General features: G+C 40.7%; 1 protein-coding gene and 1 long non-coding RNA gene across 7 annotated transcripts in view; one reads left to right on the top strand and one right to left on the bottom strand.

Moving 5' to 3' along the window:
• The window catches only part of ADGRB3 (adhesion G protein-coupled receptor B3), a 437,944-nt gene that overhangs the window by 16,809 nt on the left and 402,394 nt on the right, over positions 1–18,741 (bottom strand). For 4 of the 5 annotated variants that reach the window (XM_083607031.1, XM_083607027.1, XM_083607029.1 and 1 more), the window contains 5 exons: positions 16,813–16,911; positions 16,280–16,451; positions 13,170–13,265; positions 10,798–10,837; positions 8,200–8,843 (listed from right to left, as the gene is read on the bottom strand). In XM_083607031.1, coding sequence (XP_083463157.1) covers positions 8,200–8,843; positions 10,798–10,837; positions 13,170–13,265; positions 16,280–16,451; positions 16,813–16,911 — 1,051 coding nt within the window. The remainder of the gene's footprint in view (positions 1–8,199; positions 8,844–10,797; positions 10,838–13,169; positions 13,266–16,279; positions 16,452–16,812; positions 16,912–18,741) is intronic. The other variant, XM_083607028.1, reaches the window with a different exon arrangement.
• The window catches only part of LOC310759874, a 98,501-nt gene that overhangs the window by 63,790 nt on the left and 15,970 nt on the right, over positions 1–18,741 (top strand). The gene's annotated exons all lie outside the window — the stretch shown is intronic.

Here is an 18,741-nt window from a genome sequence, read left to right as displayed (position 1 = left end):
ATCTCGCTTATTTTCATGGTTATATGACAGTGATGAAATCCACATTATAGGTACAAAGCCTCATCCTATACAGAAAGCATAAGAAAGAAAGAGAGAGAGTAAAAAACCTAGGGAGAGGAAGACTGCAGCAATAATTCATTTTAAGTCAATTTAGCTTTGAACTAACCATGTAGAGCTTTCGCTGTATAATTCCAGAACAACTTTGAACTCTGCTCACTGGAGGACAAAAATAGAATAGCGCTGAAGGATAATTTTCATGCAGCAACCTGCACTAAGCTGCTGGCAGCAAGGAGGGAACGGCTCCCACCCAATGACTAATGCAAACCCTCTCCTTCGGTGAGACAGGGTGAATGCCTGCTGTATTCCTTATTATAATCGGCCACCTGATTAATTACATAAGATATCACTCAAGATACATTATGCAGTGCAGGCTATAATTGAAACAAGAGATATAATATTATGGTGAAGCTTGTACCCATGTTTCCATTAATACAAATCCCTATTATCGGTGATTTATAATTCACTCTCAGATTAAACTTGACATCCAAGATCCCAGCCCAGGACAAGATTTCATTTTCTCTCTGCAAAATGAAATGCAAAAAGTGAAGCCCCCTTTTTTGCTTGTTTTAGAGATTTAAAAGTGCAGTTGAAAAGATTACTTGCTTGTTTCCCCCCCTCTCCACCCCCACCCCAACTTAAATATCATTTTATGAGGATCTCTCTACTTCAGAAGTTAGGCTTAAGAGGGCTGGATATAAGATTTGCAGGCTATTAGTCACTATTATGGGCTAGTCATAGAAGAATGATTTTGTATGAATAAAAATATTACACATGCAGTTATTCACTTGAGTGCTGAAACATACCGAGCAGATTTATTATATCGAGTTACTATATATCAGAAATATATATGGGGTGCATCAGTTCAGAACTGTTCTGGGTGACATATGAGTGACATACCTATTTACTTTAACATATCTCTTCTAAACTATGACTCAAGCTTTTCGTTTGGGTCTATGCTAGAGCGAAAGTTGAGAGTCAGAAAATCAATTCTTGAACATTCACAAAATTAATCTGGAATTTCTGCATGTAAATATCAGCCTTTATCAAATTTTGGGCTCGCACAAAAGTTGCTTTCACACTATTCCTTTCTAAGAGCCATTCTTTGATAGCTCCTTTTACACAGAATCTAGAAGATATATATTATATTTCAGGATGTGAGCCATAGTTTTTATTTTATCCCCTTCCATTGCTGTTGCTGGGATCTCACTCTTGCAGTGTAAATTGTTCATAAAATGACCCCAGTGCTATTCTGGCACTGTAGGCTTTCCATGGGTGTGTGTTGAAACAGCATGATAGTGGAGTGGTGTGTCAGTTGTGAACTAGGCCCTCTGAGTCTCATTGTACAAGGCCTGGTTCTCAGCGCTTTTGCTTTACCTTTTTGAGCAGGAAGAATCAAAGGAACAAAGCCTCTGTATTATCAGCAGTTCATGCGAGGCACCACTGTGGTGTAGTGGTTAGAGTGTTGGACTAGGACCTGTGAGATCAGGGTTCAAATCTTGGGTCAGTTACTCACTTTCAGCCTAAATGATCTCAACAATGTTGTTGTGAGGAGACTATGGGAGGAGAACTATGTGTATCACCTTGCAGTCGTTGGGAGTAAAGGTTGTATATAAATTCAATAAAGATATAAATAAGTGTGGCAGGCAAGAAGGGCTTGATGTGCTCCTCCACCACCTTACTGTTTCAGCACCCCCTGGCTTGCATATGTGGAAGTTCTACCTTATTTTCTTTTCTTTGTAATATCTCATTAACAGAACACATCCTGAAAATGCTGTTGATTTAATGAAACATACTTCCAAGTAAGTGTGTGTGCTTGAGCACAACCTTAATTAACATAGTGCAGTTTTGCTCGGGGGTTTGTTTACGCCACATTTCTTGAGAGAATGAACTGTTCCTTCTCCCTGAGGATGTTTGTGTTTGATACATTTCTGAAAAGACAGAGAGGCGAAGATCTGCTTCCTTTGTGTGTGTGTGTTTGCATTTCCCCACATCATTAGAAGACAGAGTTGAGCTTAATTCGGAGGTGGCTTGCAAAGATCTCCACCTTCTCCCAGACTCTCCCGCCCTTCATCTGTGAGTCGAGACACCTGGGAAGCTGCAGCTCCCTTTCAAAGTAATTTCCTTTAAATGAGAACAGTTGTCTGGGCGTATTCTTTCAAAGCACAACCCAGTTCAAAAGGATGCAAAATGATTTTGTCAGGAAAACCAAACACTTTGAACTGAAGGAGTGCACTCCAAGAGATTTCCTTTGAAGCCAAGGAAGTTGAACCAACTTCAGTCTGTCAAGACAGGAAATGGCTGGATGAGAGTAGGTTTGTGAAAGCAAACTAACACACACCACAGTTGTGATGGCATGGCAGAAGGAAGAAGCTCTTAAGTGCATTGTGGCTTACGAATAATATAGTATACTACTCCCAAAATATAGACACATTTGGATATAAAACTGCAAAATGCCTGCATGCTGTCATCATCGCATGACTTGATCCCAGGTTCGGAGAAATGTGTGTGATGAGCATTGCTCTTGGTGTGACTTCTTTTTGACCTGTGGACCAGGCTTCAATACACAAGGAAAATGTAAGCCACATTCACTTTGCAATTAAGCTGAGATGTGTATATATTTAAGAAAGCCAATGTGAATGGGCAGATGATAGTGTATATTGACAGGTGACAGCTTCATAAACAGGAGTAGGCATGGGCTGCAAGGAGGGGGGAAACCAAACAGGTAATGCACATTGGGTGAAGACATCTCTACCCCTCCTCTGGTGTGTACAACAGTGTGCAAATTAGCTTGCTGCCTCTTAAACTACTAAAGTGTACATAATCTTAAAGTCAGGTGAAAGAGTTCATACGAAATTTAATGGAGAAAAGACAGGGCAGGCTGTAGCTACTATATGGGGTGGTGGGAAAGGAAACACGCAGATCATATTCTGTTGAAACTGAACGCAGAATACGTAACAGAAACTGACTATAGCTCCATCTTATTCCTGACAAGGTACGATCAGCAAGATGCACAACTGGGACCTAAAAAAACAAGTTCCTCTACTGAGGCTCTGCCAAAGTTATCTTTTAAGACTGACAGTGATGGTACTACTCAAATCAAATAATCCAGAAGGCTTTAAGATTTAGAGATGAGTAGCAGGAAAGATTCATGTAGGAGAGGGCTATCAAAGGCTATCAGCCATGATGGCTATGTTTTGCCTCCACAGTTGAAGACAGCAATGCTTCTGAATACCAGTTATTGGAAATCACAGGAGGAGAGAGTGCTCTTGTGCTCAGGTCCTGCTTGCAGGTGTCTGGCAGGAGAACAGGATACTGGACTAGGTGGGCCATTGGCCATAGGCAACAGGCAACAGGCGCTTTCTCTAGTTTAGATACTAGATGGCACTCTGAGTGGCATCAGGAGTTTCAGGTTATTGTTCTAGTCTTCTTTAACAGAGACAGCAATGTTTTGTCTAGCTTCCTGACTGGCATGCCCCCCGAGAAGATGATACAACCCAACCACTACTGAAGTACGATCCAATGTTAGTCATACTTTTAAAAAAATATGTTTTAAACAGTTTTTTAAAAGTTTTATTTGTATTATTGATATATTTGGCTCCTTTGGAAGGCAGGGTGAAATATAGAGTAAATAATAGAGTAGACTCACTTAAATCAAAATGTTCTAGTAACTTGTCTATTGATTTCACATGGTCTGCTCTGAGTATGACTAACATTGGCTCCCCCCTTTGCATATATCAACTGTAAAACTCATAGAAATGCTATTTTACACCTTGCACTGGAGCACTGCGTGAGCTTTTGCAAAAGGATAAGAATTGTTATAGGACCTACTTATTATAGGACTGAGCAAACTCTTCCACCAGTGATTGCAGAACAGCACTAATGCCTATTTTCCTTTTGCCAAAGGTTCTTTGGATTCAACCCAGTGATTTCCCAGAAAAGGATGGATATTAGTTTCAAATGACTCATATAATTGTTCCTTTCCTTCAGCATGTGAGTACAGTTACAGCAATGGGCCTATATGTTCTGCAATAGTTGCAATTCTGCAAGGTCTATTTGATGCTAGCAGTAAAAATACAAGATCAAAGAGGAGCCACTAACAACCCACCAAATTTCTGTTGGAAAGTAATATTTGATTGCTCCATCATTATCAGTGTTCTGCCTGTTGGAGTGAAAAAATATTCTGAGGATAAACTACACCCAGAAAAGTCAGGAGTTGATCAGAGTCCCCACTGGAAATGGGAACTAGAAGGACTATTTGTATTATGGTAGTTTGGTAAGTAATTTCCTAGTTAAACAATTCCCTTAATTACCTTGGCAATCTTTCCTCTCTTTTATTATGCATCCAACAATCTTTGGTATTGCATTTTTAGATTTTAAAATTGATGAGCAGAGGCCACAAATCACACAAGTGCCCTTTACTGACATGACTAATTAATTATATGGAAGTAATGATAAAATGGCAATGTAAATTATGCAGAAAGCTATCATGATAGCAGAGGTTATGATTAGACTGAACATTGGGGAACACATCTTCCTGTCATCTGCTCAATGGCATGTTCAATGGTAGCTTCTGCTTAATGGAAGGGAATTCCTTTCTGTCTCTGACACCTGTACTGGAGAGGGACAATTCCATAAATATGACAGATCAGTCTATAGCCACATAGATTATATGATGACACGGCTTTGACAGCCACTATGGTGTAGTGGTTGGAGAGTTGGACTAAGACTTGGTGACCAGGGTTCAAGTCCTCATGAAGCCATGAAACTTATGTGATTTTGGGCTAGTCACCATTCTTTCATCCTTATCCTTCATCTCAGGGTTGTTCGGGATATAAGTGTAAAAATAAACAATTCTTATTGCAATGAAGTGATATTGGCCAAATTCTCAGGTAGCCATCCAACTGAGATTTCTGAGTGATTTTCAATATGCAAATGACACCCAGCTCTATTTCTTTGTTACAAATCAATCAGGTGTGGTGATGCAAGCCCTGCACTGGCCAGGTTTATGGTTTTGCGGTTCAACTTTAGAGCTCTGAACAGCTTGGGACCTGCTTATCTGAAGGAATGCCTTCAGCCATATAGACCTGCCCAGCTATTAAGATCTTGCAATGATCCCTTCTAGTTGTGCCACAACCTGCCAAAGTACATTTAGTGGAAACCAGGGGGAAGTCTATTCCATTGTAGCATTCAGTGTGTAAAACCTTTTCTCTCTGCACACCCTTGAAAAAGGCAGGTATTAACTATCTTGACATTTGGCTACCTCATGAAAGTTCATTTATTCACTCAGGCTTTTGTGGGCTATTGACATAGCAGTCCTTGAGATTATCTGGCTCCTGCTTATTACTGTTTGTGTTTTGCTAGTGTGTTTGCGTATTGTGATGCCCTGTTACTTTACCTTGCTTTGATATACGGTGATACCTTGGTTCTCAAATGCCTTAGTATTCAAACAACTTGGAACCCAAACACTGCAAACACGGAAGTAAGTGTTCCAGTTTGTGAATTTTTTTCGGAAGCCGAACATGCTCCATTTTGAGTGCCACACTTCCAATTTGGGTGTTACACTTAAGTCTGTCTGTTTTTGCTATTTATTTTTTGTTTTTTGTTTTTGTGACTGTGTGGAACCCAGTTCAGCTACTGATTGATTGATTGTGTGACTGCAGTACATTGTTTATTGCTTTCATTTTATGCATTAATGGTCTCGTCATAAAATTCATGTTAAATTGCTGTTTTAGGGGTTGTTTTTAAAAGTCTGGAACGGATTAATCCATTTTGCATTACTTTCTAAGGGAAAGTGTGCCTTGGTTTGGAAACGCTTTGGTTTTGGAACGGACTTCCGGAACGGATGAAGTTTGAGAACCAAGGTACCACTGTATTGTTTCCTTAAGCTGTTGTATCCAAATATTTTAGATTAATAAATCTAAACATAAATTTTGCATGTATCACAGATATTCCAGTGTGAAAGTGGATCCCAAAATCTGCCATTTAATTCCAGTGTGAGAAGAATTTGGCAGTAAACTTTTTTTCCATAAAATAGAAAGAACCACCCGTCCCTCTTGATATTTTATACATTTGAAAGTAGTAGTAATAATAATTGAAAATGACAATGAAGCCAAAAACATGTAGTTAATAAGCCCACTTATAGGCAATCCAGCTTCTTCTATTTTCTCCCAAGGAACATCCAACATCACTCTCCCTCCTGGTCTGTCACAAAGGTCTTGTCTTGTGGCACATCTACTCCCCCTAATGTCATATCCTGAGTCTTAGTGCTTGCCCAAACCTTTCAACACAAAATCTCTACCCATCCAACATCACGGCCCTTCTCTCATAAAAGAGATATAAACAACTGCAGGATTCCAGTCAGCACAGCCGATTATGATGCATTAAAACCAAACAAGTGGCTAACTACACATTTTGCTAAAATGGGTAAGTTGGAGTCCTGATGGTGACTAAGAAAAACGGGTTTAAATGTGTTTTTTTGAGAAGCAGGGGAGGGATAAAGCAGTGCCCTAAGCCTTCCAACATCCCCATTTCTGCATTACAAATCACTCCAAAGCGGAGGTTTGAAATACATGTGTGCCCTTCAAATGCATTTTTAAAACCCTTCCTTTTTGGAGTAGAGAAACAGCAGGCAGGGAAAGAGTTCTGTCTCCAGAGAGCCTCCAGTTCATCTCTCAACTTCTACCTTGTCTGTTTATAGTTGCTAAGATGGCAAAGGTCTGGAGAACACACAGCACTCAACCATCCCATTATGTTTTTAAGATAAAAAGCAAAGGTAAAACCCAGGAAAATGTGCCAAAGTTCCTGCTTACCCCTGCAAAAGCAGCTTAAAAATGTACCTTGATTACATTGGGGGAACAGGAAGAAGAGTTTTATTAAATAGGTTGGGGCTTCAGCACTGGATAGTTTTGTACATCTGAACTAAGTACATTTTCTGAGAGCAATCATATAGGCGTACTTCCCAACTCGGTCCTAGAACCACTCTTCCCAAGCCTGGTGCCTTCTTCTCTTCCTTCCAAAGTCCTACTTGGTCAAAGCTCTTGAGCTTGGGAACACCCGCTGTCCCTGCCTTTGGATCTACCCTATCACTGAGGATCATACATGCCCTACCTTCCTTTGCATGTCTAAGGATACACGAGGCTAGCTAGTCCTGCTCATTTTCAGTATTGTGACATAAGCACAGCACAGACATGGTGATGTATGGCTGGTGAAAATGCACCCCAGGGTATGGTTTGAAGGCAAGTGAGGCAACCACCTTGCTAAGGATGTCTGCATCTGGTCTGGATGGGAACCTGCCTGGGAACCTCATGTATACCACACTTTCTTCCATGATGGAAAAAAGGTGGAATATAAATGTTAAGAAAACAAACAAGTGGACTATTCATTGCACCCCGAACCACACCATTCAATCAGTAAGCAAAAGTCCCCTATACACAAACACACATATAACAGTATGGAAGTCACTGCCTCATGGTGCAAGCTGATGTCACTGCTCTCTAGAGAATCAAATCATAAGAGCAAGAGGGGGCTCCTGGAGGAGACCAAAGGCTCATCATTCCAGTATTCTCTTTCTCACAGAGGTCAGGGTGGTCCACAAACAGGACATGAGTGCAATAGCCCCTCACCCAAGTTGTTCCTCACCAACTGGTAACTGAGAAACACAGTGCCTCTGAACTGGAGGATAGCATACCGTCATTATAACTTGTAGCCACTACCAAATTTATTATCCATGAATGTGTATAATCAGTAACCCATGTAGGTGTGTGTCAGTCTTTCTCACTGAATTAGTGAATGATGAGTACTACTCATGCAGGCTTCCTCAACCTCAGCCCTCCTGTTATTTTTGGCCTACAACTCCCATGATCCCCAGCTAGCAGGACCAGTGGTCAGGGATGATGGGAATTGCAGCCTCAAAACATCTGGAGGGCCCAGGTAGAGGAAGCCTGTACTAATGGAACTTTGATATTCACCAGTACTCCTCACTACTATAAGATTGTACCATGGGGAAGTAACTTCCATGCTGCTGTTGCTGCTGCTGCTGCTATTGCTGTGTATGTGAAGGGGGTCAGAGACCCACAGCTACCTACATCCAACACACCTAGAACAGCACGATGCATACACTTAAGTTTTTATATGACTGACCTCCAGAGAACTCATTGATATGGTTGATCCGGTTTCACTTCTTGCTAGTCCTGTGCTATCATCCATCTCTGAAGCCATGAAATTCTTTACTGCTGTGCGAGGTTCAAAAGGCAAGTTCTGCATGTGTTCCTGGGTAGGGAGGTGTTGATCTAAATTCATACTGAACTGGTCCATTACATTGGGGTTCATACTAAACTCAGGATTAACTTTGTAGTGCAATAGCCTTTCATGAGGCAAGGTCTCCATGCCTAGATTCAATTTGCTGTCATCCTTTAGAGATGTCTGTGCATTCACTGAGCCTCTGGGCATGACTATATAGTCACTCTCCATCATTCGGTCCTGAGGGTGGACTATGTCCATATCTGCACCTCTCAGGTTGTCATCAGTACATAAATACACAGTCCGCCGCAGCTCTGTGTTGTCTTTTTTCAGACACTGATTGGCCAGCTCACTCATGCTCATGGGCATATGCATGCCTCCAGACTGCTGAATGATAACTTTAGAAATTATATTCCCAGGCAACGTTGAGTAGCTCATTCCTTCGGGGTTGGCAGGTTTCTCCTCTTCGTCATCGTTCAGTGAAATTCTAGAAAGGGTTCCTGTTATTGTAGCTGCTCTGCAGGGTCCAATATCCTTATGGAGAACTGTGAATGAGAGAGCAGGGCCACAAGTTTTCAAAAGGTCCTGCAGGTAGAGTTCTCACTCTGGTTGCAAATATGTCATCATCCCCATTTAATTTAGGGCAGGAGTGGCTGTTTTTTCCTGGCCCGGGGACTGCATTCACCCTACGCTAACCCTCATGGGCTGTGTACCAGTGGGGGACATGGCCCAAAGTGGGTGTAGCCACCCTGCACTCTTGCACACAGGCTTGCATGCACCCAGAAGATACCCACACAGGCACTCAGACCTCCTTTCTTAGCTGATCTGTGCAGTTCAGCTGAGGAAGAGGGTTATCACCCCTTCTCTGCTAACCAAATTAGTATTAATCTGATGAATGTGAAGGGGACAATTTACAATTGTTTCTGTTTTGGATAACACACGCCCAGATATTATAACACATGTCACACTATCCAGGTAATATACATCAAGACAGCCTTTTTAATTAAGACAGATGTGATTGCCTTTCCACTTTCAATCAATATTGGCCTTGCAATATTGGCCTTGAAGCAAGGATACGTATGGAAGAGGCAAGGCCAATTCAAATCTCCTAACAATGCAGTACTTAACAGAAAATGAGAAAATACATTTTAGCAAATGTTAAAGTGGTCATTACACTATTTCTAAGCACACACTTCTTATTAAGACTCTCATTTATTTTAAAAAATAAATTAATGTCTTATTTTTTCAAGGCAAAGTCCAGTCATGTCTGCCCTATCTTCTTCTGCAAGGCATCTTTTTCTTGTTCAGTTTCTAATCATGAATGCTCTGGAGAGCAATACCACATTCCCCCTGTCATTAGGGAGCTGACCTGGGTGCTCATGTTCTTAAAGGCCACACCTAAAAATCACAGGACCATTAAAGTATTAAGGAAGGATGATAAAGGCATTATGACAACTGATTATATTCAGATGAGGCAATGCAGTTCTAAACAGGCATCATGGTGCATAGCTAGCGTTAATGTACTGTTTCCAGTGTTACTCTAGGACATTTTACCATATCCCGTACTAGTCCTATGCAGAGTAGACCCATTGAAATTAATGCAATGATTTAGTTAGGTCCATTAATTTCAATGGATCTACTCTTGAGTAGGACTAGAATTGGAATGAACCCAGTGACTGAAAAAATCTGTAGCCTGATGACTATTTGGTGGCACAGCAGAGCCCAGGATTAGAACCGAGGAATATCCCATTCCCGTTCTTAAGCGCTCTTAAACAACATTTTGTTTGCAGTTGCCAAAGCAAACTGCTGATCATGAACCCTTTTTTAGCTAGCACAATCAGAAAGAAACTCTGAACCATTTAAAATTCAGATTTTTTTGAATTCATTGATGGCAATTTGCATTTAATTCAGAAGAACGATAAATGCACTTTAATCTGGTATAGTATTAATTGTATATTTAGAGAACATGTTTTTTTGGGGAGGGGGGCCGATAGTAAGGTTGTGTATGCTTGTTTAATTGCTATTCCTATTACAAGCAGCTTTTCAAAGGCTTCTTACATGATAGTCTGGCTGCATATAATTACCCCAGTCCAGTGAATGCTTGCAGATGCAAGAGCTCTGGTGCGTGCAGACTCAACAGCTTACAAGGAGCTGTTTCTCAAGCCTGTTGCACATAAGGATTAGACATTTATTAGCCTCTTCCTGTACCCTGGCTTCTTTGGCCACACTCATGAAGATTACTAGAGACTGAATTTTCAGAACACTGTGCCTGCACTGTCTTGCACATTTTGTCATATTCCTGGTGCATAGCAAAATACATTTCTGGCCATGGCATCAAATATTTATATCCTGTAAAGCAATTTCTACCTCCATATTGGTAAAATGGTCTTTTTGGTAGAAAAAGTCTTGTCTAAATGCATATCTGACACTTCAGTTACACTAACAAAGTAAATTTTTATCTGATCTTCCTACATTCACATGGTGATCTGATAGCCTTACCTGATCGACAGGCAATGTCCACATCTTTTTCAAAATCTGTCTGTAACAATAACAAATAAAAGTTTATTAAGACAAGCATTGCCACTCATCAACATCCGTGGCACCATTCATATAACAAAAGCTACCATAAAGATATCAAAATTTTCAAAGTAGGGTGTTCAGGGTTTGGCATTTGAAAAACAGGGGGCCTGCAGTACTTAGCTAATTGCGAACCACTGCTCTAGAGGTTTAGGGAAACCCCTATAACAAATCTAGGGGCATGTTGGACAAGGGAGAGGGGGGGAAATTTCTCTTGTGCAAGCAAAAAATCATTGGACAGATTGAATGATTGCCACACTGCTACGTTGGATCCTGCACTTTCTGTGCTAGTGTGTTCTCAAACTCAACAATGGGCTAACTTCACTTAATCATCATTTCAACAATGTAGCCCCTTGGACTGATGGCTCTATTTACATCAAGTGTAGGGATACATCAAGGAATATTTTAGTCCAAATTAAAGAATTCAGAAGAAGGCATGCTGCTGTTGAGTATGCCACAGGAAAACTCTTACTTAAATATCTCCCTGCAATCCTATATTTGCATAACGAAAAGAATCAGCTCTATAAAGCTTCCAAGCTTTCTGTTGAGGCAGGTGGCTTTGATGAGTTTCCACATTAAAAAAAAAAAAACACTTCCACACTTAACACAGTACACATAAATATACAGCTGAACATTTCACAGCTACCGTTTTGTAACATTTTCAAGGGCATTAATTTGCTCTTTGCAAGAAGAGCCTTCCAGAGTGCTCCAAGTGTTCTACTGCGCATTTGCTGTGTGTACATGCAGTGGGCTATTATGCAGAGCTTAGTTAAAGCAATTTCCCTAGTATTAGTGTGGAATTCTAAGGGAGCTGCTGGGATTCACTAAGTTCCTTTCTGCCATATGCCATTCAGATGACTATGCAGAAGACCATCTGTATACTCATTTCTTCTAGTCCCTTGCATCAATCACAGTGTAATTCCCAAATTCCACATCGAGCTTCTGAGAAAGGCAGGATAGAAGGATAAGTGAATTCTGCCAAAGTCACTACCATTTCAAAAACGGTTATGGTATAGCATAATGGCCAGCATCTGAGCTAGCAATTTTACCTCTGGCACGAGCTTGCCTTAAGAAACCCACTCTCACCCCCTAGACTGCAATATGGGAAGTATAATATTGTTCTATAGACTCATATATCATATAATTTTAGAGTTGGAAGGTACCTTGGAGGTCACCTCTCTCAGTGCAGGAATCTTGCAATGACAGCATCCTTGACAGATGGCTCTACAGCCGCTGCTTAAACACCTCCGGTGGAGGAGAGGCAACCATCTCCCAAGGCAGCCTGTACCACTCTTAAAACAGCTCTTACCATTAGATAATTTTCCCTATCATCGAGCCAAAGTCTGCTCTCTTGCAAGTTCTGCTCATTGGTTCTAGCCCTGTGTCTCTGAAGCAGCAGAGTCTGCTCCGTATTCTGTTGCGTCTTACCCTTCTTAGGTGCCTGTTGTAAGGATTACTGCGATAATGTACACGAAGCACTTCTGAACATTTGAAATGCACTATGCAAATAGTTATGTTTTATTACTATTTTTAACCCTACATGACCCTAGCATTCTTTCTCAGAAATTATAATTCCATGCAGGAAAAGTGGCAACTAGACTATATGTGTGAGAAAAGGTGTTCATAGTGTATGTATAAGTGTGTATTTTGTACTGTATATTTGTGTGTGTGTGTGTGTGTGTGTGTGTGTGTGTGTGTGTCTTTATTCCCATTCCATCTTCATTGACATAGAAGCTAGAGTGTTGGACAAGGACCTGGGAGACCAGGGTTCAAATCCTCACTCGGCCATGAAGCTCACGGGCTGACGTTGGGTTAGTGACTCACTCTTAGCCTAACCTACCTCACAGGGTTGTTGTGAGGAGAACTATATACACCACACTGAGCTCCTTGGTGGCAAGGTCAGAAATAAATGTAATAAATAAATATAAAATCAACATGATAATCTGACAGATACAATAAACATTAGAACAATATAAAGCGAATATATATTACAACTCCTCCTCCATATACCAGTCAGTGACTAAATACATCAAGACCCCACATCACTAAAAGCATGGCTAAAGAAATATATTTTTTTTAGCTGATGCTGAAATCCAACCGATACCGGTGCCAGCTGGATTTCAAAAGAGAGAAGGCGTTCTATTTACGAAATATAATTAAATAAATGGAATAATGAAGGCAAACTTATGCTTGTGGGGCACCTTGAACAACCAAACCCTGTACACTATTGAAATGTTCATTTTTGCCCACAAGAGCCAACTGGAAATAGCAGGCAAGGAGCAATAAAAACTAACCATGATTTGAGCGTGTCCATTAGGAAATGAACTTGAAGAATCTGCATTGATTGGATCCTGGCAGTTTCTTAAACGGCATCTAAACGCATCTTGAACCTGGTGAAAGATGCCAAGAATTCAGCACACCTCTTTAAAATATAGACAAAACTATTAAAAAGCAATAATAGCAATGCTTCAGTTGTCACATAGTAGTGTTTAGGATGCCATCTTTGGATGATGCAGTACAGTTGACAGGACTGAAGCAAATACATAAAATGGTACCACCATTGGGTTAATGCACAGCACACAAGCGTGTGCCTCCCTGCCCATACCTCAGATGCCAGGAGACACAAATGGCATGTGTAACCACTGACAGGCCCAAGAGCACCCCCAACGCTGCAAACCCGGTGATAAATTTAATGCATGCTTTGTAAGGCCAGCCAGATGGAGAACACTTCAGACTGGTACTGTTTGTTTGCTAGCTTTTGCCAAATGCCAAGAGCAAGCAAACGACGGCTCCCATCCTGTGGGTGATCTCCATTATTTGAGCACGCTGCAAAACAATTGAATGTGAGATCCTATTAAATTCTTCTCTGTAGCTCCTCTGGCTTTTCTGATATTCAGTGCTCAAGGTATATTCTTTTAAAGCAGTTTCTTCAGGTTTTTCTCTTACCCTCTGACATGAAGCTGCAAGCTTCTCTCAGAGCCAGACACAGCAAGAGAGACAGATGTGCTGAACGTGCGGGTACCAAGGAAGTGGTTTCCTTAGCAACAGTAACCAATTCAAAGCTCTTATAACTTGCCCTCTCTCCTCACGTGTCCTCTATTTTTATTTTTTATTTTTAGTCTCTGCAGTTTAGATATGGGGTGGTAGTATAGCTTTAAATGCTAGGCACGGGTTAAAAAGATACAGATACAGATATATATCCCAATAATTAAGAACCCAGGAAAAGGAGAAAATAAATAAGGTTTTTTTTCTCACTTTATTGCCAATCTTTAGGTTTTGACATAATTCAAATTAGGATCTGAACACACACACACACACCATATCTATCACCTATCTCAATAAAACATGTTTAACAAATTGCTGAATTCAAAACCTGGTAATTAAGGATTCATGACTTGTGGTTTTACACTTGTACTGAAATATGAATAATGTCTACTTCTGCCTACTTGAGATAGTAGCCATGCTATCATTTACATCAGGTGTGGAGGACTCCCAGCCCTCCAGATGTCGGTGGCACATGCACTGGTTATTTCCTGCTTGGACTACTGCAGTGCGTTCTACCTTTGAAGGTGACTCAGAAAGTATAATTAAGCCAGAATGCAGCGGCTAGACTGGTGACTGGGAGCAGCCACCAAGACCATATAATACCGGTCCTGAAAGACCTACATTGGCTCCCAGTACATTTCCAAGCACAATTCAAAGTGTTGGTGCTGACCTTTAAAGCTTTAAACAGCCTCGGCCCAGTACCCCTGAAGGAGTGTCTCCACCCCCATCATTCAGCACCGAGGGCCTTCTGGTGGTTTCCACACTGTGAGAAGTGAAGCTAGAGGGAACCAGGCAGAAGGCCTTCTCGGTAGTTGCGCCCATCCTGTGGAATACCCTCCCATCATATGTCAGGGAGATGAGTAATTATATAACATTTATGAAGCATCTGAAGGCAGCCCTGTTTAGGGAAGTTTTTTAAGGTTTAATGTTTTACTGTGTTTTTATATATTCTGGAAGCTGCCCAAAGTGGCTGGGGCAACCCAGTCGGATGGGTGAGGTACAAATTAAGAAGAAGAAGAAGAAAGAAGAAGAAGAAGAAGAAGAAGAAGAAGTGGTACCCTGGGTTAAGAACTTAATTTGTTCTGAGGGTCCATTTTTAACCTGAAACTGTCTTAACCTGAGGTACCACTTTAGCTAATGGGGCCTCCTGCTGCCACCGCACCTCCGCCGCATGATTTCTATTCTCATCCTGAAGCAAAGTTCTTAACCCGAGGTACTGTTTCTGGGTTAGAGGAGTCTGTAACCTGAAGCGTCTGTAACCCAAGGTACCAGTGTAATGGACTTGGTTGGTGGTGCTTGTCTTCATTTTGTGGGTTTACTGTGCAACATTTTGAAATCAACATTGTGAGAAGCTTCAGATTGTATCTGAAGCCTCCCTGGGTTTTTTCCAGTCCTAGAGCATCCCTTGAAGCAGACTCAAGTAATTACGGGGAATTCTTCTGGACAGCGTGATGAGATTTAGTAAGACACATTCTAAGACATATAAAAAACTCCAACTACAGCTGCTTTCACGTCGGCACTGATATCATTTGAAACTTTTTATAGAAACTGAAGTTGCCAGTTCATTTATTCACCACACCTATATATGTTTCTCCGTTTTCATGTACTAAAATGTCTGTTGCCGAGAATGAGAGGAAATGGACTATTTTCCAGTCTACAGTTTAAAAATGCATTATGAAATCCATGTTTCTTTAGATAACCATCTTTGATGGTGAGTCAAACCCTTAGGTAAGCCTTTCAGTGTAATATTTTATTAGCATTGGTTTAATCACATAAGGTTTCCAGGACAGATCCATTACGAGGATCCCGGATTTCAGTTGGCTCATGCTCAATGATTCTGCTCTGCACAAGTGGTACAGATGCATGTTATATGGGAGCTGGAAGGAACTCAAGTGGGGAAGGATCTTGTGATTACCAAATGGTCTGATCCAGATTCTGAAGCCATTTGCTATTGTTGGTTGAAATACCAGAAGGTTGTAAATGTCAGAGTCACAGAAGACCTCTTGGAGATAGAAAAAGGCAGAAAAGGAAACCTTTAATTTGTTGGGCTATTGGGCTTTTTTTTCTTTTTTTGCCACATTTGCATCTGAAATCAATTAGGTTTCTCTAGACTTTAGCTCTGCCCAATCTCCACTTTGACTTTTCATTCAGTCCACTGGTTCTTTGTAGCTATGCATGGTGGCTTTTTTCCTCAATAGGCTGTCACATCTGTTTGTCACAAAAGAACATTGCTCAATTGCCCTGCTTTTGATCCCAGATTTTTCCTTGATATACAACTGAATTTCTGTGGAGCATTTGGTATTGCTGTAAAATTTCACAGCGGCACATGACAAATGCCATCGGGAAGTGGTTTCCTTACCTCCCTTCGGAGAATGCAGTGGACCATGACAATGACGAAGCCCTGCAATGAATCAAACACAGCAAAGAGTATCTGAAATAATATCGATCTCTTGTCAGTCATCGCCAGAACTGCAGACATCCAAGTCAGAGCCAGGAGAGGCAACACAACGCAGGAACTCCAAAGGGATGCCCTAGAAAGTGACAAAGAGGAAGGAAAAGAGCAACAACAGTGACGCTGTAGAACCATGAGTGGACAATACAACCCTCTCTTCACATATATATATGCAAATGTATAGATAACATATTTAAGGGTGGCAACTTGTTAGTTAATGTGAAGACCAATGACAAATATTTAGAGATCTATAAAGATTGATATTTTATTTTCTACATGTTACTCCAGTTGAATTAAAAAGTGTGGTTGCCATTTCTTTTCCTTTAAATTAACTATATTCAGCATTAGTTATCATAGTTTTTCATCACTGTAGCAAACCCGCCCCCCCACATGCACTGTATAAGATTTGTAACAAGAAGATGTAAATGATTAGGACTAACATGGCATTACTGGCGGTGGTGGCTGACAAAGCTGTTGTTGAAACTACTCCACACTTGGCACATTTGAGCGTCAAACCGCTATGAGGCTCACTCATCTGACTGCAAACAAACAGAACACCCACAAAAAAGAACAAAATATTGAATTTTTTGTCACCAAAAAAAGTCGCGACTGAAATTTAGCTTTTTAAATATGATGTCATGCAAGAAAATAAAATAGCAGGTAGACTTATTCAGAATTTACAAAGCTCTATTTGAATCATACATTGTTTTACAATTTTTAAATTAAAAAGTAATGTTATTTGGGGGAGGGAAGTTTCATTTCATGCAAGGGCTAGTTCTTTCATTTAAGTCGTGTTTTTTTTAAGGCCCCCACAGTGTCCAGAGATAAATGTCACTTAATAACACTGAAGTAAACAAGCACGTGCTAGTGTAGGACACACAAGGTGAGATCCCTCTATTCAGACCTTTAAGAAGACCAAAATGCTCATGATCATTTATTTGCTCAGAATGCAAGAGAAAGACAAATTGCCAGGGCAGCGTGTGCATACCTCTAATTAATTAAGAGGTGAACGAAGTTGGAAAATGACCACACACTCAGATGGCTCAGTCAATGTGCACTATGACATTGGGTGAAAGGTTGAAGGAGCTTTAAAACAATATAGAATAAGCTCCTTCTTAGCTTACTCTAAATTTTTGCCAGAGGCTGGTCTGGATACAGGGTTTGAAATGTATGGAATTTAATGAAAGTATTATTTCAGGCTTGAAAAACAACATTTTAATAAAACACAGTACACAAGCATTAAGGTGAATATATGTGTGTACAGTATATGTTTGTTTGTTTGTACAACACACTGTATCACAACATCGAACAACTGGTTCAGTTTTCTTGCCCCATAAATTATAACAACTGAATTGCCTGGCTATTTCCAGCCTTTCATCCATCCTAACAGTTTCAGTGCCATCTAAGTACAGGCTGGCTGCCAGTTAGCTATCAAGCTAGGCTTAAGGTCCTGCTATTAACATCTGAAGTCCTAACAGCTCCAGACCAGGTTACCTCTGAAATATGGCAGGCACCAGCAGTGATGCGCTTCCATTGCTCATTAAAAACAGGCATGTTTCCCCAAGCGTTTCCCTGACTGCTGATGCCAGTTTTCAATTATTCTCCTACTGTAATGATTATTTTTACTTTATGTTTACATTTCTATCCAAGGAGCTAAAGGTGGCCTGTGTGGTTCTCCCTCTCCCTGTTTTATAATTTGCAATATCCCTGTGAAATAGATCTGAGAGAGAGTAGCTGGTGCAAGGTCACTCAATAATGTTTTTATCATTTTACGGATATGTTTTATTAGTTATACAATATTTTATGATCACATTATTTCACTGTAGTAAACTTCTTTGTGTATGTTTTTTCTTCTTTGATTAAGAGAGTGATGCATTACTTTATTAAGTGTATTAAATGCAAAAAGTAATATGTAGTGGAACGGTTTTCATTGACTGGCAGAAATTGCTGCAGATGAAATCCATGGGTGTCTGTCCAACAGCAGAACAGACTCCATTGGCAAAATGGATTCTGCTCCCTGCTGAAGCTCTACATATGCCCCCCCCAATATTCTCAGGAAGGTTTTCAGAACCTGCAGATTAGATATGGGGCAGGGCGCAGGAGGATTCGGGGCAAAAGGAGAGGAAGGAGGAGTCTTGCTGTGCAAGTGAAGTCTGCTCGTGTAATATTGGCTGTCACCCTGGATTTTTATAAAATGAAGAGAAAAATCTTATTACTCACCCCACCCCCTCACACCATCTGCCTGTGAAAGCTTACATGTACCAAACAACTCATCCTATAAAATGGAATTTACTATTGGAATAAGCAATAGATAAAAAAAATAGAGTGACCACCTTGAGCCCTGGGGTCCCTAATGTGATGGATGTGGG

The sequence above is a fragment of the Podarcis filfolensis genome, assembly GCF_964270895.1.
Source record: "Podarcis filfolensis genome assembly, chromosome: 3".
NCBI lineage: Eukaryota > Metazoa > Chordata > Lepidosauria > Squamata > Lacertidae > Podarcis > Podarcis filfolensis.
This window is presented reverse-complemented; position numbering and strand designations above follow the sequence as displayed.